The sequence below is a fragment of the Antechinus flavipes genome, chromosome 4 (assembly GCF_016432865.1).
Source record: "Antechinus flavipes isolate AdamAnt ecotype Samford, QLD, Australia chromosome 4, AdamAnt_v2, whole genome shotgun sequence".
NCBI classification, from domain to species: Eukaryota; Metazoa; Chordata; class Mammalia; order Dasyuromorphia; family Dasyuridae; genus Antechinus; species Antechinus flavipes.
The window spans coordinates 38,743,878-38,770,145 of record NC_067401.1 but is presented as its reverse complement, the minus strand read 5'-3'; the positions used below and the strand labels follow the sequence as shown (position 1 = coordinate 38,770,145).

Here is a 26,268-nt window from a genome sequence, read left to right as displayed (position 1 = left end):
GAGTTAGCCAGCCCCCTTGTCCTCCTTTCCAGCAGCTTCCAGATCCCTTGTTCCTCCCTGCCCCCTCCCCAATTTTACTGCCTCCTTTCCTTGTGCCCCAAGATTTGTCTCTTTTCCTCTATCTCTGCTGGTAGCTGATGGGCCTGGGGATTTGGAGTATAATCATTCTCTGAAATATTCTCTTTCTCCCCAGGATTTGTGGAAGATAAAAGGAGCTATGTCATCCAGCTAAAGAAGGCTGAGGAGGAGAGTGGCCAACAGATGTTTCCAGAGGTGGAAAACTTCTCATTCCCTAGTCCCTTGGAGAATAGGGTGAGGGGCAGAAAGGGTCTGACTCTAATGGGAGGAACTTGGATTAATTTCCAGGAAAGATTTCCTGGCCAGTTCAGGGAGGAAGCTCTTGACAGAGAAGTGATTCTTTTTGGCTCAGACTGGATATGTTGGTTACAGAAAGGTGGAGGAATAAGGGTTAGGATTCATGAACTTATAGATAAGAGGGAAGGTGAAGGAGGAAAGTGACAGGTTTGATAGACTTGAAGGGAAGGTTAGAAGGGAATGGATTGGTAGAAAAAAGACTCAAAATCACTCTTGGTTTTCACCAATTCCAGCCTTTTGGCAGCGGGTTTAATGGTCCCCCTCTGTCAGGCAGACATGGTGCCTGTGCACACCATTTTCTCCTTTCCCTCGATCCCAGGGACCATGAAGAGCATCCTCTTTCTAGCTCTGGGCCCTGGGGTGGGGGTGGGGGCAATAGAAGGGTGTCTGCCTCTGTAGAATCTGTACCTGGGGGAAAGAGGCAGAGAAGCAAGTGGTGACTTCACAGACCCATCTCTGGGATGGCCCCGTCACTGGCTCTGGTGATTGGTTTTGACAATTAAATGAAGTGAGGAGCAAAGATATGTTGCTAGTGATCAAAGAAGGGAATGGGTCTAAGACCCTCGGGTCCTATTGCCCGCTTGTGTGCTGGTGGGAGGTAATAGCCTTGCACTGTTCAGAGGGCGACGTCCCATAAATCTCCAGCACTCCAGAACCCTCGGGGAATGGGGGGAATCAGTAGAAGCTGGCTGTCATTTCCCGGTGGGAAATGTCCATGGAGCGAGGCAGAGGACAAGCTGCTCTAGCCAGCACAAGGAGGGCGGGGGCATGCTGGGGACGCTTGGGTCCTGATTCTCCAGAACATCCTTTGGGGTAAGGCACTGGCCCAACTAGCCTTCTCTCCACTCAAACTGGCTGTCTGGGCTCTCAGGGAGGATGGAAAGGGAGATCAGAAGAGTTTGGCAGTGACTCGGTTGCCCCCGGCATCCCGCTCCCCGGAAGTGCGAGGAAGCACAAAGTCAAAGGTGGTGTGATGTTTGACTCGTCCCTTGCTTTTGCTCCACAGGGCAATGAGGCCAAAACAGAGGGTTACCGAGGTGAGGAAGGGGAGGAAGCCCACAGCCAAGACCACCACCAGGCCCCTGCTGTCCAGGAAGAAGGGTCCCGGGGTGCCCAGAGAGGTGACGTTGGTATCAGAAAGGGTCCCGTTAGGGGACGTGATCCGGACCACCTCCAGCCAGGTGCTCAGCGAGTCATTCCCAGCCACGTTGCTGAGCACACAGACATAAGCCCCGCCGTCTCGAAGCTGTACTGATCGGATCTCCAAGGTCCCGTCCTCAAGGACTCTTACTCGCCCAGTTCTTCCCAGCCAGGTCCCCTGGGGTCCTCGCCAGGAAACAGTAGGAGCTGGCTCTCCGTCCCCAGAGCAAGAGAAGACCGCCTGCTGCCCCTCCTCTGCACTGACCCTTCGTGGGCCAGACCTCTGAATCAGGGCCGCTCGGCAAGTGAAGTGCCCTGGGGGCAGGATGTCCGAGAAGTCCCGGAGGTTCTTTCCCTTGACGTGGAGTGGACTGGCACAGGCTGGGGGGGATTTGCCAAAGTCCAGGTGGTGACGAAGCCGGAGGAGCCACAAGAGACGGCAGTCACAGATCAGGGGGTTGCCAGCCAGTCGCAGGGTGACCAGACTGTTTGGGGAGGGGAAGGCAGCTTCTTCCAGGGTCTGAAGAGCATTGTTAGCCACATCCAGGAGGCAGAAGGCAGCCAAACCATGGAAAGCGTGAGCAGCAATAGAGGCGAGGTGGGCCCCCGAGAGGTGGAGTTCCTGGAGCCGTACTAAAAAACTAAGTTTCCGGGCTGGGATATTTGAGATGGGGTTCTGGGACAGGTCCAGGACCCTGAGAAAGTTCAGATGGCTCAGGGCTTGGAAGGGCACGGAGCTCAGGTTGCAGTAAGTGATGGCAAGGTGGCTGAGGTTGAGCCCGGCCAGGCTCCCAGGTTCCAGGGCCCTCAGAGCCGGCCATTGGTGGATCTCCAACTCCCGTAACTGTCCCAGTCCTCTCAGAGCCCCAGTGGGTAGCCGACTGATGTCCAGCTCGCGCAGCCTCAGCCCCGTCAGCCCTGGGAGCCGGGCCAGAGCAGGTCCGGGCACAGTGCTGAGATTACATCGTTCTAGGGTAAGGGTGCCTAGCTTTGCCAAACCCACAAAGGCCCCCGGGGCCACAAACACCAGGTGGTTGTCCCCCACTTCCAACTGCTGAAGGCTGCCCAGCTCTCCAAAGGCACCGTCCAGGAAAAGGACGATCTGATTCAGGCTGAGGTCCAGTAGGGTGAGGGAGGAGAGGCCGGAGAAAACGCCGGGGGCCACGATTCGGAGCCTGTTACCCCGAAGCCGCAGAGTGAGGAGGTTTCGGAGACCCTGGAAGGCCCCGGGTTCTAGGGTGGAAAGCTGGTTGTGACTGAGATCCAACTCAAGGAGAGGTCCCAGGCGGGAGAGCATCCCCCTTTGGAGACCCCACAGGCGGTTCCTACTCAAGTCCAGGAGCTCAGTGTCTGGGGGGATCCCCCCGGGAACTGCCTCCAGCTGCCGGCTGGCACAGAGCACCGCCTGGGGTTGGGAGGCACAGTCACATGCGGCCGGGCAGCTTCGGCCACTCTTTCCGGCCAGAAGGAGCAGAAAGAAGAGGGGTGGCCAAGGGGCGGAGACCCAACGGGAAACCACGTCTGTGTCCATGCCCTCGTTACTGCTGGGAGAGGCGGTGATGGGCAAGTCCAGGCCTCCCTTTATTCTGGGTACAGACCCAGGGTTTCCTTGGGAATCTTGGAGAGGTGGGAGGGAGGAGAGCCCGGTGTGCTCAGAGAGGGCATTGCCAGTGTGGGGGCCACAGGACCATGCGGAATCCAGATTGATTACCCCCCAGAGTCCTCTCTGCCCTTTTCGGGGCTCCGGCCTCCTCTTCCCACCCCTCTGCAGCCTAGCCTTTATCTAGAGTGGTCGGGACTTGAGGTAGCCATTGTCTCTGGGCCCGTGGCTTCTGGTTAGTTAAAGCCAGCTAAGTCTGGTCTTGGTGAGGAGTGTTGGGGAGGTTTGGAGAAGTGGTGTTATAGTCTGTCCTCTTTATTCTGTGGGATCTCTAGCCATCTGCCTTCCCCAGTTACCTCACCTCCATGTCTCGACTTACCTGGAGCCATGCCCGGTGTGCAGCATGGATGGCTTGAAGTTCCGTCTAGCGTTTCCCTGAGTCTCAGGGGTGTGTGTCCGTGGCCCAGAGCTCTCCGTCTTGTGAGGGGAGAGGCCCTTGGGTCCTGACTTTATCAGCCTAGGATGGAGAAAAATGCTTCTTTGAGCTCCAGAGGGTGCACTTGTTCTGCTCTGTAGCCTTGGAGACCTAAAAGTCATAAGGGCTGGCTTCTTGTTCCTGCTAGTTACTAGCCTTGTGATTTGTAGCCAGTCCCTTTACACCCCCTCTAAATGTCCTATAATAATGCCTCCTTTGCTCACTTCACAAGCTGCTTGTGAAAGTCAGAATAGCAGCTGTGGAAGAGCTTCAGAAGTCATAAAAACAATAAGCGTCATGGAAGGTGGTAGGATGGGGTCCGCTGGGATCCAGGAGCTCTCCCCATTTCCCATTACTGCCACTGCTCCTTGTGGCCTGGCTCAGGGTCTGAGGCCGTCTCTCTGGACTACGGAGATTCAATTTCCCCAGAGTAGTTGTATGGATGGCAGCCAACCTGCACATTAACCATGGCACTGAATGGAGGAGGCAAGTATTGAGGGGTGGGGTAAAGGGCTTCCCTCCCCTTCTCCCCCCCCAGAACCATTTGGAAGCTACATGCACCTATAGGAGCTTTAGAAAGACATCAACAGCATCTCCCCTTTTTTCTTATGGGGAAAATCATGTCACTCTGCATGGGAAGAAGGAATTTTGGTGCTTTCAGGCCCTTGAAATGGCCCTTTGATCTTGCCTTAGGGGCATCCTGCTCTCCTGATCTAGCTTCCCAAGGGAGAGAAGTACCTGGGCAGAGATAAAAGGACGCACAGAGATAGGGATGGGAGGAGAATGCCTGGTGAGAGACCTCAGGAGCTGGGTCACTCGTCTGGCACAGCGGCTATTGAGCTAGCCTTGAATTGGCACTCTCCTACCCGCAGGCAGTCTGCAGAGCTGGCTCACAGCAGGGCCTCAGGGACACTCAGACAACTGCCACTATGAATGACACAGAGAAGGGTCGGGGGCAGCAGGTGGAGAAATGAGAGTGGGATGAAGGAGGGGAAAGTAAAGAATCCTCCCAACTCTCCATGTCAAATTAGGAACCCTAGATCAGGAGCAAAAAAGTGGCCAAAGTGACACAGCCCCCAGGAGCCAGTAGAGGTGGGCTTCAAATCATAGGCTATCCCAGCCCTAGCCCCTATTCTTGGTCCCCACCACCCCAACAAGGTCAGTTCTCTTGTACCTTTTCTGTCAATTGGGAAGGGAGCTGAAGAGACAGCAACCCTCTCTGGCTTTTTCCTGCAGAAGGTAGCGGCTACGTGAGACACTAAAACTCAGGCGCAATGAGATTTTAAGACATAGTGAGAGGGACGCAGGGAAACAATGGAAGCTAAAGCATCTTCAATACCCAGAGCGGGCTGGGGGCGAGCGAGATTAGCCTGACTGCGGAAGTGCTCCCAGGTTTGTTCGAGACTGAGGGAATCTGCTGAGTGAGCCTCCCCTACTCCAGCTATGCTTTCCACCCGACCACTGGGAAATTCACCCTGAGGGGTAACAGCAATCCCGATGCTGCAGTTCCTGCCCATCCTTATGCTGTACCCAGTAGAGCACTTCCTCCTTAAGCAGGTCTCTTTCCCCCTCATTCTCAGGTTGGGGATGGGGGCAGATTGGTGGGCAAAGAACAGAAAGATTGAAGGATCTAGAGGGGATCTCTTTCCTTGGTTTATTTATAAGGTGTCTATAAGAGCAAACTTTTCTCATGATCTCTCCATGGCTGCTGAACTGGCTTCTTGCCAGTTGGCAAAAGAGGAGGGAAAGGTACCAGTCCCACTCCTTTTTCCTTCTTAAATTGCAAAAGAAGGGGGGTGGGTGAGTGGGAAATACAGATACATAGAGGAAGTCAAAGCATTTGGAGAAGAGATGATCTCTTCCTCTCGTTTAAAGAGATTCCTCCTTCCCAACCTTTATGCTGCAGTCTTGAGGCAACATTTGATGCCAGCCCAAAGTATAATGTCCCCTCCCTCTAAAAGGATCCTCGAGCATCTATATTAGAGTATATGGACAGGGAGGATAAAAGAACAGAGATAGATTTCAGATACAAACAGGTCAGAATGACCCTTGCTTAGCTAAGTATTCCCCCTTCTACCCAAAAGAGAAAAGAGCTACCCCCTCCCTCCCGGATTTCTTTTCCATAGGCATAAGGCACTAAGTGCCCTTTGAATCCTCCTGACAAATTCCTGCTAGTCCTAATCCATCCTATGCCAGCAACCAAAGAAGGGGTTAGGAAATCTATCAGATACCTTTGGTCTATCATACCCTGAAAGTGCCTGGAAGTGAGGAAAGCTATCTAAAGATAAGAATGAGGAACAGGGTTGGGGCTGATAGGGAGGCACTTACCAGGGAGATCCTGGGAGCTTCATCAGGTTGGGCACTGCATCCTGTCTGGGGTTGAGGAATGCTCCCATTCAGTCTGTGCCTTTGGACCCCTTGCACTTCTCTAGCACACCTATTTTCCCTAAGGCTTGCCTCCCAGTCTCTGCTGCTGCCACCAAGGTAGAACTGCAAAGGGTTTCTCTCTTTTTCCCTTCTCTCTCTTTTTAAACCAAGTGAGAATGAGTCTGCAGCAAACCCGTTGGTGCAAAATAAATAAATAAAGTCTTAGGGGAGGGCTGCAGCAGGAGCCACTGATACAGGGCAGAGAGAACCAGGGAGCAAGAGAGCCTATAGGAGAGCACCAGGTCCAGGGGAGGACAGTTTTATGATTCAGGACTCTGGCACTTGGGAACAGCCCTCAGATTGTAATAGACAAAGGATATTACAACTGAGAAGGACTTTAAAAAAACCATGCAGTCCAATCTTATGGATGAGGAAATAGGATCTCATCCTGAGTCACTTATAAATATCAAATAGAGCTGGAATCCAGAAATTATCTAGTCCAGCCATCGGATTTTTATAAATGAAGAAACTGAGACCCTTTCATTTTGCTTCTCCGCGAAAACTTTCAATCCAAATAGCTAGGGGAGGATTGTATAATAGGGCCATTGATTTAGAGCAGGGACCTACTTTTAAAAGAGTGAGCACAGCCCCTTTGTTTTAGAGCTGTGGAAGCTGAAGCCCAGACCCAGTAATTTCATATTATAAAGTGCCTAAGGCAGGATTTGAACTATCTTCTTCACTCTTAAGACCAGTGCCCAAATCATTATGGCCCACTATGGCCAGTCCTGATTATGGTGCTGATAGTTTTGTCTGGAGCAGGAATGAATTCAATCAGGTCATCTAGGTAACCTTGGCCAAGAGTAGCTTAAATATTCTTGATTTTCTCTGTGACACTGTTGTATTTCCTGCTCTCTCTGCCCGCCCTCCCCATCGCCTTTAAAATCATCTAATAAAGAATGACACAAATCTAGAATTGAGTTTTCCCTTGTTACCCTTCCCCAGAGAATGAAAGTAATGAGACTTTCAGCTTTCATCACCCCACCCCCCTTCAACTGCCCTACATCACCAAAGGGAGGACAATAGCCATTTGTAAGGTTGAAAAAGGTCCAGGGGAAGGATAGAATTTTGGGGGTTAAGGGCTGCCCCCTTTCTACTCCACTCTCCTCCCCTCCACCCCCTCCCAGAGTTTGTGATCCTGGAAATGACCTTTCACAGAACATATGACAATAGCCATTTGCAAGGTTGAAAAGGGTCCAGGGGAAGGATAGGATTTTGGGGGGGGATATTTGAGGGCTGTCCCCATTCTATTCCCCTCCACCCTCTCCCAGTCTGTGATGCTGGAATGGACATTTCACAGAACGTGTGATACTGTTCTTCTCCCCAGGACAAGGAGCAAGTCCGCTGGGTGGGGGGGATCCTTTGAGGACATGGAGATGGTGTCATCTGCTTCAGCTGTCTCCTTGGTCTGTGCCCGACCGTTACTCATGTTGATGCCATGAGGTATGATGGCTAAGTGCTGCTGACACCCTGCTGAGAGGTGGCAGCGTCCCAGACCTAGAGCAGACATGCCCAAGGACAGTAGAATCCAGAAGCCCCACATCATCATTCCTCCAGGATCCCTCAGGACAAGGGACTTCTTCCTGAAGCACCACAGGGGCGTATTGTGTATTTGATAGGACCTTGTTTATACATCTTTAAGTGTTTTTCCTTTGTATGAACACTTTATAGTTTGTACCAATTCCTTTATCCCGTGTCTAAAGTGCATATGACTTTTGTTCTCACCCTCCCTTCATATTTGTCAATCCAGTCTTATTTCCCATCACCCCTAGACATTGAACTCCTGCAGTTATTATCTCTAACCTCCTTTCTCCACCCCTACCCACATCATCAGCACTCCTAACTCCCTGAAAAGGCATGAAGAAATGTGGCCATTCATAAAATGAACAGTTCCTTTTGGGTTTGAACTCTGTTTTTGAGCTTGATCTAGCTTCCCCTGACCACAGCCCTCTGGGAAATGAAATGAGGTATTTCAAAAATTCCCCTCTTGGGTTCAGAGCTTAGAATCGGAGTTTGTCGAGTGTGGCCCCCCAAGTTTCTCTGTTGCCGTGATTCCCCTCTCTCCCATATCCACTGCTTTGCTTCTCAAGCCTCAGGAGTTTAGAGGGATGGGGAATATTAAGCATCATAAAGTTGTGGTTGGAGAGATCCCAACATTTTTCCCTTTAGCCATCTCTACTACTGCCAGACTGGTCAGTAAGAACGAACCTGCTCCAGGGAATGAATTCAAGTCAACTGGCCTGAATGGTAGCTTACCCTAAGGCCATTTCTGGAGGCCGTGGAAAAGGGGACAGAGGAGGAGAAAGTGGATGATGGTTGGGCAATGGGGAGACGGTGGTGGAGGGCTTGAGGTTAGGACAGGAGGCTGTGGTGGGGAGGGGATTGGCCATTCAACTCAGTCAGATAACACTCCAGGGGGTTCAGTTTCTGTACTGAAGAGTTCCTTGTAGAGGGGAGGGAAGGCAGCTTGAACAACAACAGGATGGAGGTGCTGGAAGGATTGCAATTTCTCCATGTGTTGGCTACATAAGCTCCGAAGCTTTCCCTTGGGTGGCAGCTGGAAAGAGATGGGACACAAAGGAGAGGTAAGAAAATGAGGAACAGATTTCCAATCCTGGCTATCCCTTCCTTCCCTGAAGCAAGTGATTTAGCTGGCTTCTTTATCAGAGGGGCCAGGATCTCTGAACTTCATTTCTTGTCTCCCTCTCTTCCCCTCCCCCCCCAATAGAACAGAGAGGGCACAGAACCATCAATGTGATAGAGAAGAGACTATGTTTGAGGGGACAATGATGATGGGGCAGTGGTACAACAAGGAAAATAGGAATTGGGGAGTATGGTAATTTCAGTGAACCGAGTCAAGTAAGAGTCTTTGAACCAAGCTAGTTCAGGAGGCCAAATGGCTCAAATCATGAGTTAAATTATCAGGGAAGGTTTAAGTAGTAAAAGATTAAAGCCCTGGGGCTAAATGTAAAAGTGCTCTTTCTTGGATGGATTTCAAGAAGGAGTTGGAATCCCCCTATAACCCTGCTTGTATAAATTAGTCTTAAGGTCTGGGCTGACAAGTCTGAAGATAGAGTTAAAGAACTTCAGGGCAGGAAGGCACCTCTTGTTTTAACTACTTCCAGCCCTAATTTCCTCATTTGTAAAACAGGAGGATAATAATACCTGTAAAATAGCCCTAAAAGGATTGTGAAGATCAAATAAGTTAACTGACCATTTAAATAGTGCTTTTGAGGTCTGTAAAACACAATTCAAATAAATTATCTAGACCTGGTAAATGAGGTACTAGAAATATTTTCAGGAAATTGATGCTCAGAGAAGAGTTATACAACTTACTCATACTTACATCCTAAGTCAGTCTCAGAAGCAGTATTCCAACCTATATCTTGCCTGATTCCAGGGTCAGTTCTCCACTGCCTCAATGGGATTAGTTCACATTTTTATTCTCCTTGATCTGAGTGCAGTCTTTTGGTTAAGGACATGGGTTAGCTTTGAGGTGATCCAGAGGCAGTAGCCCCATTTCAGGGACATTGGGCAATCACAGCTACAGATTGGACAGTGTCAGATAAGAAAGATGGGCATGGGAAAAATCTCTGTGGTTAGATCTCTCTCAGATAGGATATGTATGGAAAAAAGTCCTTTTGTTCGGATATGTATGGAAAAAAGTCCTTTTGTTCTAGTGATCAGGAATTGGGGCTGGAGCAGCTACTAGATTTTTGTGGAAAAAGATACGAGGTTGTTTTGTAGAGTCAGAATGATGGGGCTGGGACAGCAGCTAAGATTCCGTAATATCAAATGCAACCATTATCCTATTCTCCAATCGCCAAACTTTTTAAAGAAACTAGGCCATAGTAAAACTGCATCTGTCTGGATATTGACACTAGTATATCTGTTCTAGCATCACCTGATCTCACTCTGATCACTTTTCATTGCACTTAGATGTTTGATTTAGACCATTCACAATCCCTGAGAGAGAGAGATGGAAAAGAGAAGAACAAATCTGGAGGCAGATGTGGAAGGATCTTAGAGGGAGGTGGAGGAACCCGAAAAAATCCCACAGAATGTTAGAACTTAACAAGATCTTCGAGATTATCTAGTTCAAACCTATTGCTTTGAGATAAGGAAACTGGGTTAGTGGTAGTATCCAATCCCAGGTCTTCTGATTCCAAATTGGGGGTTCTTTCCATTCCCCCTTTAAGATTTGTGTTTGATCTTCCTGGAGATGTGGTCCCTATGAGGCTCAGGAGCCACTACTACAAGTCTTGTTTGCTCTTTAGGAACGAATTATTGCAGTCTCCATTCCTCCGGGTCCTGAGCTCTAGTAATAGGGGGGCCCTTGGTTGAGTGGGGCATATACCAGTACATTGGTATAAAATTTATTGCTGTAATAATATTTATTGATAGGAAGACTGATATACAATGTAATTATTTCCTCTACAAAGAGATTTTGTACATTGAGAACATCTGGCGTGTTACCTCCCTCTCCCTGCCCGTAGGGACCTCACCTACCTTGGCCAGGATGCCTTGGCGATGAGTCTTGCACAGAAGATGGTGAAATGCCAGCTCCAAATTATGCTGCAATCGCTCTACCTTCCTTTTTTCTTGTAACCATGGCCTGTCTGGGGAGAGGAGCCAGGCCACAGGGGGGATGAGGAATTGGGAGCCATTATGGTAGGTGAGCCACTGTGTCTACTCTCTGAAAAGGAATGGGTCTGAACCAGAGAGTCCCCACAGAGGGACAGAATTGGTTAGGCGATGGCTCTTGTAACTGGGCTTGGTTTAAGGAATTGCAGGGGAATTGAGAAAAATCTGGATTTGAGAAATTTTTAATTCCCAGTTCACTTTACCCATGACCTCTATTGTTCTATAAGCTAAGATTTCCTGATCTGCGGAGCCCCACTATTTCCTATCCATGTTTTATCCTGGGGGTAGGAGGAAGACAATATCACATTTTTATTCAGCTAAAATTAGGTCATGTGAACATCAAAGTTAGCCTTGAGGAATTGAAGATGACACAAAAAGTCACCACATCACCTAAAGGGAATATGCGAAGGCTTGTTGTGGCCAGAAAGTCAATCATCCTATACCCCAAGACCCTATTTTATATATGTCAGTGTCTATCTCCTTAGACTAGAGCTTCTTAAATTTTCCAATTGTGACTTCTTTTTAGCCTGAGAAATTTTTACGTCACTCTGGGTATATGGACATATGAAATAAGTACACAAATCAAACATTTACAGATAATCCTAATTTGCAACCCTCCCATTCACTTATGGAGCTCCAAAGGAAGTCATGAACCACAGTAAGAAGCTGGGCTCTGGACCATGCTTTCCTAACTGCTTTTGTACTTTGGGTAACCTGGAACCAACTAAATACCTCAAAATTTGGGGTATTTGGGCACCATGATTTAAAGTTTTCCCATGCAAAATGTGTTTCAGTGGATTGAGAGCTGGTCATAGAGCCAGGAACATATAGGTTCAATTCCTGCCTCTGAGAAATACTGTCATATGTCTCCTCTGTTCTAGGTAAGACTATCAATTAAAGAGAAGGTGACAGTCTCCACTGTGGTTGGAGCTTCCTTATCTGGGAGTCCTTATTTCATGAAATCTCCAGTTCAGTCCCTTATTGCCTTTTCTATTATTTCTTCTTCCTTCCCACTTAACTCCCCAGTCCCCACAAAGAGATGATGGCTCCAGAACTTCTGGCAAAGGGCATATGTATACTTTATTAAGGTAGAACTTAATCCCTACGGACCTATTTCTAGGATATATGTTCCATCATTTGGAGTTCACTTATCAGTTCATTTAACTTGATCTGAAGGCTCACTTTCTCTCTCTTTCAGCCATCCCCAAAACAGAGGGTCTGCCATATTTCTATGTAATGTCACCCAAGCTTCCCTTCTGGGACTTCTTTTCTTCTTAATGGCTACTTACAAAGTTCATTTAACCCAGAATAAAATTGTTGGGGTAGGTAGATAGCGTGGATTGCCCCAAGCCTCAACTTTCTTCTCTCTGTTAATGGTTCCCATCAGCTAGGGACTGCTCTGCCCCCATATTCCAATCTCAGACCCCCGTTCTCACCCCGGCATCTTGCCCTCCCCCCAACCCACTTCTGCCCAAAGCCCTGCCACAACTCACTGGCATTGATGAGAACGAGGGCTGTGTAGAGAGCAATCTCATCCTCAGAGAAATGCAGAGCGCACAGGGAGTGGGAGAAATCAAAGATGGAACCTATGAGCTCACTGCAGCCTGAAAGGGATTGAAAGTGTGGTGAGAGGAAAGGAGAGTTTGTGGAATTGAGAGGAGGGGGACACTTGCTGTTGGGGTCCAATCCCGACTCTTGCCTTGGGGTGACTGGGGGGAAGGAGGTAGCCGAACTTGAAGAAGGAGTGTACCGTGTCCTAGCGTTTGCGGGTGGGTTAGAATTAGGAACTTTCACCTTCCCTTCATTGCCCCTCACCCAAGGCTCTGAACAGGTCCATGCCTCCATATTTGCCCTCAAAGAAGACGGTGCGATTATCAGCGTTGTAGGCCCGGCACATCCTCACCAGGACCACCTCCATGGCTCCTGTGGGGAGGGGGAGAGGGGGTGAGAAAAGGCAGGAGACAACATCTGCCAGGTGGGGAGTGGGACCAAGGTAAGAACCCAAGCTCTGCCCCAAAGCCATCTCAGCTCCCACACTGGGCAAGAACCTCCTTTTGGATTTCTTCCCAAGAGATACGGTGCCTGATCCCACCCAGCTCTTCTCTGTCCCGGCTCCTCCTGCCCCCAACATTAGGTCCCCCCCCCCCGGCACCTGCTTTGAGCAGCACAATCTGATCATTCTGACACAGCTCCATGAAGCCCGCCAGCCTTTTGGCGAATTCCACCACGTACTGGATGGCCTCGGTGAGCCGATGGGCACAGCGCTCCCACATCTCCCACATCGACTTGGGGAGGGAGAAAACCACCGTGTGGAAGAGAAAAGACGAGTCAGAGCCCCCAACCCTTTCCATGACCACGGCTCCTTCCACCCTCAACTGCATTTGGGGTTTTCTGTTCTGACCATTTAGCTCCTTCACAGCATTCAGTGAAGGAACCTGAGCAAACTTTCCCCAAGGTGCTCACAAGCACCAACATGGGACACAAAAGCGAACTGGCAATCAGCAAACATTTGACCACCGCGGACAGCGTGATGTAGGAGACAAACTGGATTCGCAGTCAGCAGGGATACAAGGGCTTGAATTTTGCTCTCATTATTAGTTATGTAATGCCAGTCAATTCTCTTTTTCCCCCGAGACAACTGGAGTTAAGCGACTTGCCCAGGGTCACGCAGCCAAACAAGTGATTCATTTTGTAAGGAGTTCGGAGGAAGTCACCACTGTTGGGACCGAGGCGATTAGGGGAAAGAGATGGAATGGAAACTAGGTCTGGACTGAGCAGGAGTTTACTACAAAGGCCACTCGGTGAGGTGTGACCAAAAGCCAAGATTCTGGTGTTCACATTCCCAAAGTGGCCGCCATACTGTGGAATCGGGAACCCTTGGGTCTGGTTCTATCTCTGCCACTTATTAGCCGCACGACCTTGGGCCAACCAATCCCTTTCTCTGAACCTCAATTTTCCCATCTGTAAAATGGAGTTAGACGAGACAATCTTTCGTTTCCTATCCAATTCTGAGATTTTATGAGCTTGAGACCAACATACTACATCCATGGATGGACATGCATGAACGCAGCTCTGTGTCGACATCTTTCCCCATCCAGGTGTTTGTGGGTCTGTCTCTCAGACACTCATTCTTTTTCCCTCTCTCTCCCCTCTCACACCCCCTCATTCTCGCTTTCTCTCTGGACTTTCCTGATGACCTGGGGCTGCCTCATCCTTTGGGTCTGACCCCCGAATCGTTACCTTTCTCTGATAGTTGGTCACCTCCTCCCGAGAAAAAACGTTGCCACGTTGCCGCTGCAGGTCTTCCAGTCGAAGCTGACAGGTCTCTTGGTAGGACTTACACACATTTTGGACCAAGTGCTCTGCAGCCGGGAAGGCAGACCCCGAACCTCAGTTCTCCCCTGCCACGTGGGAGTCCCCCCCATTAGACCCCACCCCCCGGCTTCCCCCCTCCTCTCTGGCTCTCTCCCTGGGACCATCTGACCCTCACGCTCCCACTTTCCGAGGCAGATGATTGAGCTTTGGCCAGCTTCTGTTTAGACCTAGGAATACTTTATCCCTCCTGAACCTCAGTTCCTTCCCTACCCTTTCTCTACTCAAAGAGAAACTGGCTGGCTGGTCCTGCCCCCTCTCTCCAACTGCTTACCAATCTCAGTCAGGGAGGCGTTGGGGAGCTCGAGGCGGAAGCTGGGGCTGCTGTACAAGTCCCTCCCCTGGCTTGGCTCCCCAAGCACCAGATGTCGGGGTTCCCCGATGTGGAGCTCACACCTGTCAGGGGACAGCTGGCTCCCCAAGCCATAGAAAGCCCTGCCGACCTCGGCCTTTGCCCGATCTGGGCTGTACCCCTTGGAGTACACGGCTCCGGCCAGCCCCATTTTGGCCAGACTACTAGGGTAGGAGGGTCCAGGGCCTGGGGTGCCAAGGAGAGCAGGGGGGCAGGCAGAGGCCTCGGGCAGATCAGGTGAGGAACCCAGAGGTAACTGTCCACTGGGGAGGGCAAGCGCATAGGCAGGGGTCTCTGCCCCTCTGGTCCCTGCAGGGGGGGGAGTGGTAACTTGTCGCTGCTGCTGCTGCTGCTGCTGCTGCAGTTGCTTCTGCACTTCTGCATGCAAACTGTCCCTCTGCTTCTTGGACATTCGGCCAAACTTGACAGCTGGAAGAGGCCCCGTGAGAGATCAGGGTTATTGGGGTGAGGGGTAGTGGAGGAAGAGCACGTATGGTCAGCCCACCTCAACGACTGGCTGGCTGACAGCAGACCCTCTCAGACTTCCTGACTGCCCCCTTGGAGAATCTGTATCCTCCAATGGACTCCGCCTCCAGACCCTCTCTCACCTTCCCAGGTGTCCCCGGAACCTGCCTGGTTATGTTCATCCTACGCTCCCAAATACTATCGCTAGCGGGGAAGATGAATACAAGGAAAGGCTATCTGGACTCTGACTGTGGGGTTCAGGGTGGGATCCAGGGGGACAGCGGGCTGTATTGGGGTCACCCCCTTGCCCAAGAGGAAGAAGAGCTAGGAGAGCTGTGAACATACGTCTCCATGTGGTCAGGCCTACAGGCTCCCTGGTGACCTAGATACACACCACAGCCCAACCCAGAGCTCGCGGGCTGCTTCTGAACATCCTCTTCTGACTCTCTTTCCTGCCCCTTCACTCCCCCCTCCCCGCCCCACCACCCCCTCCAACCCCTCCCAGGTGTGGAGGCGCAGTCCCCCTCCCTGCCTGCTCCCTTCACACCCCGGGCCAGCTCTCCGCCTGTGTGTTTCCTTTTGCTTGGTTATTTCAGGCACTGAAAAGTGCTGACAGGTTCCTTCTGACATCTTGTATCACATCATCCCATCCTCCCCCCTCCCCTCATCCCCCCCCACTCCCTCTGCCCCTTCCCGGAGATCCCTCGTCCTGTTGGGCGAGTGGCTGGGGACATAGATGAAGGGCTCAATCTGCTCTTCCCTACCCCAACCCTTTGCTAGGGATTGTGGCGACTGCCAGTCTCACTCAGGCGCTGGTCCAATTTCTCCCGTTAGCTCCAAGGGACCAGAAAGGGAACTTTTCTTTTCTTTCTCTCTTTCTCTCCTTCTCTTTTTTCTCTCTTTCTTTCTCTCTTTCTCTTTTTGCATCTGTATCCTGGCACCTAGCATAGTGCCTGGAACATAGCGGATGCTTAATACACGTCCACAGGGGGAGAGGGGTAAAAGCTAGTGAAGAAGGAGAATAGGCAGCCAGGTGGGGTCTGAAGTATGGCTCCCGGGAAGGGTTGGGAACTCTAGCCTGGAGAAGAAAAGATGGGAAAAGCCTGAGCTTGAGGAATTGCTGTTACTTTCATAGGAGAGAGTCATCCTTCTCCGCATTTCTCTAGCGTTTTAGCTTAAGAAAGCACCTTCTTCACAAGACCCCCCGAGAAGAGGTAGTGCAAATATTTTTGCACTTGATGAATACCATTTTATAGATGAGGATGGAGATGTATACAAAAATTCAATGATTTCTCCAAAGTCAAAATCAGTGAGAGAGCCAGGATCTGAAGTCAGATGTCTCCTGTCTCCCAAGCCCATTGCCATTTTGAGTAACCCTACAGAAGGTTAAGATTTCAGGAAGCTCTTTGATGTCTTCTGCCTGATTAGCTAAAAGGGGCCCCATTTGCAGACCCCGAGCAGCAGGCAGGGAGCCCTCCCCGCAAGGTCTCACCATCCCGAGACATGCCCAATGCCAGGCATTTCTGTAGGCGACAGTGTTGACAACGGTTCCGGCTGGTACGGTCTATAGGACAGCTTTGCTGTCGGGTACAGGAATATGCTACATTACATTGCTGGCTCCGGCGAAAGAAACCCTGGTGGGAAAAGGTTAGGATTAGAAAAGTTCTTCTCCCCTCAAATTCTTCAACTTCCCTGCTTTCCCTTCACTCCCTCTCACCACGCCTAAGGATGGAACGCTTGTATTCCGAGATCTTGGGAGACACACCGGCCGTCTCCTCACCTTTTTGCCTTTCTAAACACTGTTCCAATACACTCCCAGGGACCAGATAAGGGCTCCCGAGTCCCATGTTTCTCTGCCATCCCATTTCCCCCTCTTCTTGCCAAAAAGTTTACGAGTCTCTCACCTTGCACCCTTCACAGGTGATGACCCCATAGTGGATCCCAGAAGATTTGTCCCCACAGATCTTACAAGGGATCACTTCAATCTGAGCTGAAAGAGAATGTGAAAAAGAATGGATTGGACATAAACCGAAGTTTCACTGGCTTATTCAATCTGGGTACCGAGTATTCAGTTTCACCCTCAACATTTGGAGGGAAAGCAGGGATCACCGAAGGAAGCTAAATGTTTTTTGTGGGGGGCTGGGGAGAGGACAGGGAAGTCAGGGAAATAGCATCAGCTCTGTGGGGTGGCAAAGGCAGCAGATGTACAGAGAGACCACCTGTTCTCCCACCCCCTCCCTACCCCTTAAGTCACAGAGACTCTTTATACTTCCCTCCCGCCTTGGGACCCCAGAGTCCCTGCTGCCTCGAAGCACCTGCTTCCCGCCTAAGGAACCTTATTTTCTCTCTTCCCCTCCCCTCACCCCAGACTCTGCTCCCACGGGCAAAGTACGGGGCATGTGAGGAGGATGTGGTGGGCTGGGCTAGGGGCACCTGGGCACCAGGCAGGGACGTACGCCCTTGCTCACCCAGGCTTAGAGGGGGAGGATTGGGCCCATACTACCACAAGATACTTTTCAGAGTGAGTTCAAGAAACAGCAGGGGTTGGGGGGATTCTGGGGTCATAAGTATAGTTGCCATGGGACTCAAACAATTTCTTGACGAGTACCTGGAAAGCAAAGGGAAGGACTGACTGCCTTACTGACCCAGGATTTGTATATATGCATGTTAAAGGGTTCATGTATGATCACAATATGGACATTGATGAGTTTGTAAAGTAGATGCGAGTCTATTGGAGAGAATATATATGTATGAATCATATCAGAACTTGAAAGGATCTTAGTGGTCTGATTACACATGAGAAAACTGTGGTACTAGATGGTGCAGTAGATTGACCTCGGGCCCTGGACTCTGGAAGGTTTAAGGTCAGATCCAGCCTCAACCATACATCCCCGAGTACCACTTAATTCTGTTTGCCTCAGTTTCTCCATCTGTAAAATGGGGATAATAATAGCATTCATCTCCCAAGGAGGATGATAAAATAAGTTAAATATTTCACAAACCCAAGTACTTATATATAGTTATATAAATATTAATATTATCATTAAAATTTAAAAATGTTAAATAAAATGTTATTTTATATGTATATTGTTTATATAGTTATCATCATTAAAATAAAATTAAAAAAAATAAAATAAAATGATTCATCCAAAGTCACACAGAGAATTAGCAAAGCTACACCCTGGGTTTCCTGACTCGGTTTACTGCTCTTTGCTCTATATCATACTAAGATTAAGTGTGTCTAGTGAGTATTTGAGACCCCTATGCTTTCAGGAATTATATAGGGACTGTCATTATGTCCAATTTCAGTCATTTCTTTCAAGGCTCAGCTCGGTTCCACTTTCTACACAAAGCCTTCCCCAGCTGCTGGTGTCTTTCCCCCATATCTGCTGTATATGGTTTAACCTATGGAAGGACAAGGAACCAGGTCACTATTACCTGGTACACAGCCGGCACTTAATAAGTGCTTTCTGATTCTGTGAATGACTGCAAAAGCATCAGGATTCGCGGGCACTCGGGGCAGCTGCACGTGAGAAGGTGCGTGATGGGGGAGGGTGCCCACCGTGCCCACCTGCAGGGAGGTCTGTGTCCGGGGCACCCCCGTCTCTGGGCTGGGAGCCTCGTGCTCCCTCTCCGTGACTCCGGGGGCCCGCTCTCCCCCCGCCCCGCTGTGGTTTGCTCTCGGCCACCAGGTTCCTCTCTCTGCCTCCGCTCAGTGCTTATCAGGGCTCTGCCGCCGCTTCCCGCCGGGGAGCCAGGCCAGCACGCAGCCCCCCGCGCCGCCCCCCTCCCCCGACCTCAGAGGCTAGCCGGGGAGGCCGCCTCCAGCCACACTCGATATTTTCAGTATTGCCGCAGGCCAAGCGCTCCCTTCGGGCCCCAGTGGGGAGGGGGAGCCTGGGCCGGAAGGGGTAGCAGGGGCTTCTTCCCGACTCCAAGGCCGGAGGACAGTGCACGAAACTCCCTCCCGCTCACCTCGGCTCCCTTAGGCTGACCCGAGACGTGGCCGAGCTCCACTCGCTTCACCCCGCATTTCCTCGGGCTACGGCCTTTCCCCGAAGGGAATCAAGTGGCTCCCCGCCATCGTATTGGGGGGCAGCCTGAAAAGCCTAACCTAATTTTCATTTCATTTCTTTTTTTTTTTTTACAAGAATCTAAACCAGACCTGGAGTCAGGAAGAATCGAGCTGTGTGACCCTGGGCAAGTCACTTAACCTGAAAAAAAAAAAAAGCCTTCTATGATCCGCTTCGGGATAAATGGGGGGACATGCGGCAGATAACGTAATTAGGCAGATTTGGACCTGGTAGGAGGCTACTAGTTCTAACTAATGAGATGATGTCATTTTGAAGGGAAGTCAATTGACTTTGACCATTTGCTTATCCACATTTTATTCATGACTTGCATGAATGCGCCGAATTTGCGAAGGACGGGAAATTTGAGGAGACAGCAGACCAGTGAATGGCAGATTCTGGATCTCAAAAGAAAACAATCGATCCAAATGATGGATCGATTGAATGGAATAACATCTAAAGGGAAGAAATGAAGAATCCTATCCTCGGGTTCCAAATATCACCTTTGAACCAATCCCAACTTTGAACAGTTGACTCGCCAACAGTTCAAGTGGAAAAAAGTCTGGGGACTCCCAGAAATCCCATTACTAGGTGTACACAATAAGGAAATCAAAGAAAGACTCTATAAATGCAAAAAAATATCTGTAGTAGCACTTCTTGTGGTAGCAAAAAAGCTTGAGCTGATGTAGGTACCCATTGATTGCGTAATGGCGGAACAGATTGTGGGCTATGAATTATTGGGTTGTAAGATATGACCAATATGAGGAATTTGGAGAAAATTGGGAAAGCTGATGTAAACTAGTACAGATAAGAGTAAGAGAACCAGGAGTAAGAATGATAAAATAATGTACATTTAATGATAAAAAAGGGCAGGGGAACTCTGAATAATTGTAATGACCAATCTTGGCCCTGGAGAAGAGATAATAAATATAATTCTCTCTTCTCAGAGAGATTACATGTAGGGAATATTACATATGCTGCCAGATGCAGTTGTTCTATCAGTCTTTTTCTGAAAAGTTTTTCTTTATTATAAGAGAAGGAGTCAAGGTTGGGGTATACTAGGAAATTACTGTGACATAAAAGCACAAGGCATTAATAAAATTTTAAAAAGTTCTGGTGGTTTTAGTGGATTGTTAAGTTCAGTATACATCCACAATGTGACATAAAGCCAAAAAAGCTAATACTATTGAGGATACATTAAGAGGGCTGGCAACTAGTTGGTACAGTAAATGGAGTAGATAGAGAAGACTCCTCTCCCCGAGTTCAAATCCAGTCTTGGTACTTCCTAGCGACAGGTTAATTGTCTGCCTCAGTTTCCTTATCTGTCAAATGAACTGGAGAAGGAAATGGCAAATCACTCCAGTATCTTTGCCAAGAAAACCCCAAATGGGTCTACAAAAAGGGGCATAAATGAATGTCTAAACAGTAACAAATACATTAAGGGAGGCATGGCATCCAGAATAAGGAGATAATAACTATTGTGTCTGCGTCGAGTCACGTTTGGGGTCTAATGTTTTGGGCATTATATTATATGAAAGAGCTATCGAAAGACATCATGGTATGGTGGAAAGACTACTTGGTTCTGAGTCAAAGAAACCTGGATTCAAATTCTAACTGTCTCTAAGTAACTTGGCTAAGTCACAATCTCATGAAAATGAAGGGTTAGACTGAACAGCTTCTAAGGTTACTTCCATGAGATCTATAAGCCTATGAAAAGCCACATTGCCATCCCAAAAAAGAGCTGTTGTGAATCCAAAGAACTGAAATCAAGGGATGCCTATCAATTGGGAAAAAGCCGGACAAATTAGAGTATATGAAGGTGATGTAATTACTGTCCTGTAAGAAAGGGATGACTTCAGAAAAATATGGGCTTATGGGTATGTACTAATGCAAAATGAAGTGACTAGAACAATTTATACAATAACAACAGTTTGAACTTTGAAAAAATTAGGACCTCTGCTCAATATAATGACCAGCAATTCCAGAGTACTCATGATGAAGTAAACTATTCACCTCCAGCTAGAAAGCTGATGTAGACAAAAGCATATTTTCACTTTCTCTTTCCTTCTTTTTCTTCCCTCCTTCCTCCCTCCCTCCCTCTCCCTCTCCCTTTTTCTCTCTCCCCCCTTCTTTTTCTCTTCCTTCCTTCCTTCCTTTCTTTCTTTCTTCCTTCATTCCTTCCTCCCTCCCTTCTTTCCTTTATGACTTGGACTATACCTAATTGTTTTATATTCTCAACAAATGGGGAAGAGAAGATGAGATGGAGAAAACGTTGAACTAGAAATAAAAACAAAATAAAATTCAATTTAAAAATAAAACTATTTTGAAAATAAAAAGCTATTGTCAATGAAATAAAATTAACCAGAAAAAGAAATATAAAAAAATAAAAAGAAGAAAATCCATCATTTGAGTCTTATTTTTTTGGCTTACAGTATAGTCAGGAGATAAAATGCAAATACTCATGGGATCAGTTAACCTTTAAATATTAGCATGAATCTTCTCAAATTCTTTTCCAAGAGGTAAGATTGATTTTGATGAGGGGGAAGAAAGAATACATTGGCTCTCTGTGTGTATGTGTGTTGGGGAAGGGGATGAGACAGTATTGCCACAAGATGCTGGGGGAAAAAAGACATTAAAAACAACTTTAGCCTGTTCTTAATTAGTTATATGACCATGCAATGATCACCCCAGCCCAAGTTTTGGGTTTCAAACATGGACGAACTTTAACGTTCTTCTTAGTTCTGATATCCCATGTTTCTATTTTATGGATTTGCCAGGGTGTGGTCATCGATAATGGCTATGAGTTGACCCCATTGGGAAATCACTTATTCCCTAGAGGCCTCAGTAGTTTCTTAAGGTGTAAAATGAAAATAACACTTGCACTACCTACCTCATAGGACTGTTATAAAAAAGTAATAATAACAGCCTACATTATATTGTGCATCCGGTCTGACGCATGCTGGCTGTATGACCTTGGACAAATCACTTAGAGCCGTAGGCAGTTCTCGTTGGGGAGAAGGTGTTGACCTCTACTAGTGAGGGACTTTTGTCATCTGGAAGTTCCCTCTAAGAATCACAGGCCCAGTCTTTATTCCATATCTCATTTGAGGGAAATGCTGAGTAAGCTTTGAAGTGCGATATTCATCTGTGTTACCATGTTTACCCATAGGTGAGAACACACATGCTAAAAGATGTAAGGGAACGAGATATGGGGATAAGGCCTAAGGAAGCCTAGGGATGTCTGTTACCCTTTTCCACGTTCTGAGCCTGGAGAGGGAAGGAAGTGGTCCAGAGTAACTTAGTAACAAGCACAGGGAATGGAGATTTGTAAACTGAACCACGGAGGGAAGGCAGGCGTCTGAGCTCTTGGCCCACCAGCCCCTGTGGTCCTTCCTCCTGCTTCCCTTCTTCGGGAGCCACATCCGTGTGCGTGCAGGTGCTGACCACAGTGTATGACCCCGGACACATCCCCCTGACCCAGGTGACTGGAAACTGGCTCTCTCCCCTCCTAGTCATGGTCTTAGAACCCCACCTTGAGGTCAGAGTCTCTATTGTTCCCACGGAGAAACAGATACAAGAAGTCCTGGCCTGAAGCCCGGGGGTTTGACCCAGACCCACATACCACAGCCCGTTACAGGAGGCCTCTGAGAGACGGAATCACAGAGAACCACAGGACATGGGGGCAGCAGGACCTCCGAGGGCGTTCTGGTCTGCCCCGATTGTTTTTCACAGACTAAGAAGCTGGGGGTCAGATAAATTCGAGTAAAGAGATCCAGAGGTGAGCTACTGATAATGAGTCCAATTAGTATAACAGAGACTAAAGGAAAAACAGAGAGACAGGGCCAGAGAACCAGAAACAGCCAAACCAAGACCTGGAGACAGATAAGGAGAGAGAGGAAAAGAGAGACCCAGAGCCCACCTGTGGAGAGTGTGCCCACAGCACCCCCCACGCTCTCTCTGGCCCAGTGCCCGGTCCTTAGCCCTCACCCGCGTTCTCAGGCCCTCGCCAAACCCCCTTCCTCTCTCCTATAACCTTGTACTTCCACCCTCCCGAAACCTCAAAGAGAAAGTGTCTGAGGTTTGGGGAGGGGGGGCAAGACCAAGAACCAAAAAACAGCTCCGTGAACTCAGCCACCAACCCCAGGCCCCTCAAGCAGAGCCTTGGCTGGGGTGAGGAGGGGTAGGGAGAAGGTGAGTCATGGACAGACCGCGGGATTACTCAAACCGATGCCCAGGATCTGGTCTGCCGGGAACTCTCCCCTCTCAGAGCCAGATAATGCCAGGAACTGCAGCCAAGCAAAGGTCAGCCCCCAAATTCCCCGACTCTCAGAGCTAGACCCAGCCCCTGCTCTTGGGAAGTTCTTCCCTGGGTCTCTCAGCCCTTATCCCTCCTTCCGGTTTAGAGCTGCGTTAGGCGATCGTTGACTAACTATATATAGTTCCTGATGAGGTCAGAACACACTCCTGGGCCACACCCTTCTACATCAGGGAGAGAGCTTTCTTGAGATCTGGGGTGCCAGAGGATGGACCAGCCATTTTCTCTTAGAGATGGCCAGGAAGACGACCGGTCAGTGGAGGGCTCCATCCTCTGCAGCTCAGGCATTCATTTCGTGGCAATGTCTTTGGGGAATTGGTTCTTGGTCCCCTTTCCCTTATCGGGGGACGGCAAGGCTGGCCCTGATATTTGCCAAAAAAATGGGGAAGTGAGGGGAGAGACCCGACAACAAGAACACCGAGCAACAGAAGGATCGGGGTTTGATCAACGAACCTCTCCCAGTTTCCTAATCAGGAAAATAAGAAAGATACTCTCCCTCTCATATGCTATAAGGAAAGTAATCTGTTGAACCTTTGAAATTCTGAGCTGTTAAAATTGCTGTGAGGGTAAAGGAGAGGGGAGTACATGCTATACTTGCTGACACAATCACCCTCCATCCCACTATTCCTAACATCCAATTGGGACCTGTTATGGGGGAGGAATATGGTAGAAATGACTAGACCTCTTCTCCCCAAGCTTCCCATTTATTCCCATTCCCTCTCTCAGCTGTGAGATAAATTCTAGGCCCTCTGAAGAGATCCTGGCTGGCACTATACCCCCAAGCAGTCCATCCCTAGGTCCTATAATCCCTGCCCCTGACAGCAGGGAAAATCCCAGAAGACAGTGACAAAGTAAAGTGAGAAGAGAAATGACTGCTATGTTCCAGGCACTGTGCTAAGCACTTTTACAAGTATTGTCTCATTTGAGGTAGGGGCTATTGTTACTTTCAATTTACAGTTGAGCAAACTGAGGCAAACAGGGTTAAGTGACTTGCCCAGGATTCACACAGCTAGCAATTGTCTGAGGCTGGATTTGAACTCAGGGCTTCCTGACTCTAGGCTCAGTGCTCCATCTACCAGCTCCCTCAAGAGCTGTATGCACAGTTCTTGAGGTAAGGGGATCTTTTGGGTTTCATCTGGATGAAAATGAGAAAAGGATTTATAATGAGGGTCCCACAGGCCTGATTCTTAACCTTCTCCTGACTTCTCTGTTTCCTCCTCAGACTCATAATTGGTCTCCTTCCTAATTAACAATTATTGTCCTAATTAAAATATTAGGGAAGAAGGGTTGCTGGGATCATGACTGGGACAGGGAATATGTGCTGCTGTCTCATGTAGGGGGATTAAGAAGTTAGATGGAGGGGCAGCCAGCTGGCACAATGGAAAGAACAGCAGCCCTTGTGTCTGGAAAACCCGAGTTTAAATCTGCCCTCAGCCCCTTAATACTGGCCAAGTCACTTAACCCTGACCGCCTTATCCCCCCAAAATTAGGGGGAAGGAAGGCCAGAGGAATTCTAAGCTAAGGACAGAATTCAGGGAAGATTAAGGAGAAACCTTAGACTTGGGGACAGAAGGCTTTGCCACTTAAAAAGATATATGATCATTTCTCCACTTTGTTTTCCTTGTCTAGGAAATGAAGGAGCAGGTTGGAAGTCTATGCTTAATATCCCCATTTAGGACTTGGAATCCTCCTTCCATCCCCTACCCCCACTTCTGACCAGCTCTGATTTCCATCTTTTATGTCCTACCCTGTTCCTACCTTCTCCCAATTACCCGGGGCCTGAGAGAGTCCCTGAGGATGAGGATCTCTATAGCAAGATCCCTCTTCTGGGGAGGGAAATGAGACTGGTTTTACAGCTTCTCCCAACCCCAACCCCTGTCCCCCTATTTTTCTAAACTTTCTGTTTTTTTCTTCTCTCCATAAGGATTATAGTTCCAGTCAGTTGTCTCTACTTTTCATCACTACGTGGATCAGGTTTTAGTCCTGAATATGGGGTCCCCTTCCCAATATGGGATGCTCTGGGGAAGCAGGGAGCTCTCAGCCCCCTCCCTTACTTCTGGGGAAAGTGGCCCCCTTCTCTCCCCACATTAATTCTCACTTCCCTCTGACCAGAGACCTGAGCCTCTGTGATACTAGAAACCAAGGTGGCCAGGGTCCACCGCAGGGGAGAGGAAGAAGGGGGGGCTCAAAGGCTGGAGAGAACCACGTTATTGTGGTTGTTACTTTGTTGCGCCCCCCCACCTACCCCAAGTCAACTTATCCCTATTCCTCTTAGACCCTAGGGTGAGAGTTTTCTGCTGACACACCTGTATTCTTGGGGCTGAGAAAGTATCGAGCCAAAACTCAGGTGGGCGAGGGTGTCTGGGGCTCCAAAAAGCCACAAAAAGAAGGCAGCCACCCGAAACCCCCCTCTCAGCCCCCGCCACCCCCGCAGTCTGAGACAGGAGAAAGGAGGGGAAACAAAAGAGCTGAGCTGAAAACAACCACCTTATGAGGGCCTGGAGCTTTGGGGGATGGGGAGGGAAAGGTGAATCATGGGGAACCATGAAGTCTGGTCACCCAGAGATCTGTTGTCCTTTCGCTTCCATCCCCACGATCTAGCCCTTTCAGGAGAATGCCAGAAGTCCCTTCTGGAACAGAAGACAGTTGACTGAGTCCCTCAGGCTGACATCTCATCTCTGTCTCTCTGTGTCTGGGTCTCTGTGTGTCTCCGTTTCTCTGTATGTCTTAGTTTGTCTCAATCTCTGTGTGTCTCCGAGTCTGTGTCCATCCGTCTGTCTGTATGCGTCCATCCGTCTGTGTCTTTCTCCTAGTTTTCTTTGAATATAATAATAGATCCCGTTTCCTCTTTACTTCCTACTGGCCCAGGGCCTGTTGTTTCAAGTCCTACCAAATCATACAATTCTCCATTTTGCTTGATGACAACAAAAAATAAATTGCAGCAGCATAAAGAATGGAGAGTAGATCACAAGAATTACCACCCAACTCTTCAGGGTTACAGTGAGGATTGCCATGTCCCCCTTCCTTGGGGCAAGT

At 48.9% G+C, this 26,268-nt stretch overlaps 2 protein-coding genes across 4 annotated transcripts in view; both read right to left on the bottom strand.

The window, feature by feature from the left end:
* Positions 1–776: 776 nt before the first annotated feature.
* On the bottom strand, positions 777–3,472 carry LINGO4 (leucine rich repeat and Ig domain containing 4). The gene has a single exon (XM_051992603.1). The coding sequence runs from the start codon at positions 3,044–3,046 to the stop codon at positions 1,265–1,267; it is 1,782 nt and encodes a 593-aa protein (XP_051848563.1). The 5' UTR covers positions 3,047–3,472; the 3' UTR covers positions 777–1,264.
* Positions 3,473–7,618: 4,146 nt separating this feature from the next.
* The window catches only part of RORC (RAR related orphan receptor C), a 30,477-nt gene continuing 11,827 nt past the window's right edge, over positions 7,619–26,268 (bottom strand). For 2 of the 3 annotated variants that reach the window (XM_051992604.1, XM_051992605.1), the window contains 9 exons: positions 16,752–16,837; positions 16,340–16,481; positions 14,305–14,811; positions 13,899–14,020; positions 12,811–12,943; positions 12,474–12,581; positions 12,152–12,262; positions 10,524–10,633; positions 7,619–8,571 (listed from right to left, as the gene is read on the bottom strand). In XM_051992604.1, coding sequence (XP_051848564.1) covers positions 8,410–8,571; positions 10,524–10,633; positions 12,152–12,262; positions 12,474–12,581; positions 12,811–12,943; positions 13,899–14,020; positions 14,305–14,811; positions 16,340–16,481; positions 16,752–16,837 — 1,481 coding nt within the window. In that variant the 3' untranslated portion in view covers positions 7,619–8,409. Of the gene's footprint in view, positions 8,572–10,523; positions 10,711–12,151; positions 12,263–12,473; positions 12,582–12,810; positions 12,944–13,898; positions 14,021–14,304; positions 14,812–16,339; positions 16,482–16,751; positions 16,838–26,268 lie in introns of all 3 variants that reach the window. The other variant, XR_007953058.1, reaches the window with a different exon arrangement.

What these genes read in the sequence shown, in the direction of transcription:
- LINGO4 (XM_051992603.1), bottom strand. Translation starts at nt 3,046, where the DNA reads ATGGACACAGACGTGGTTTCCCGTTGGGTCTCCGCCCCTTGGCCACCC.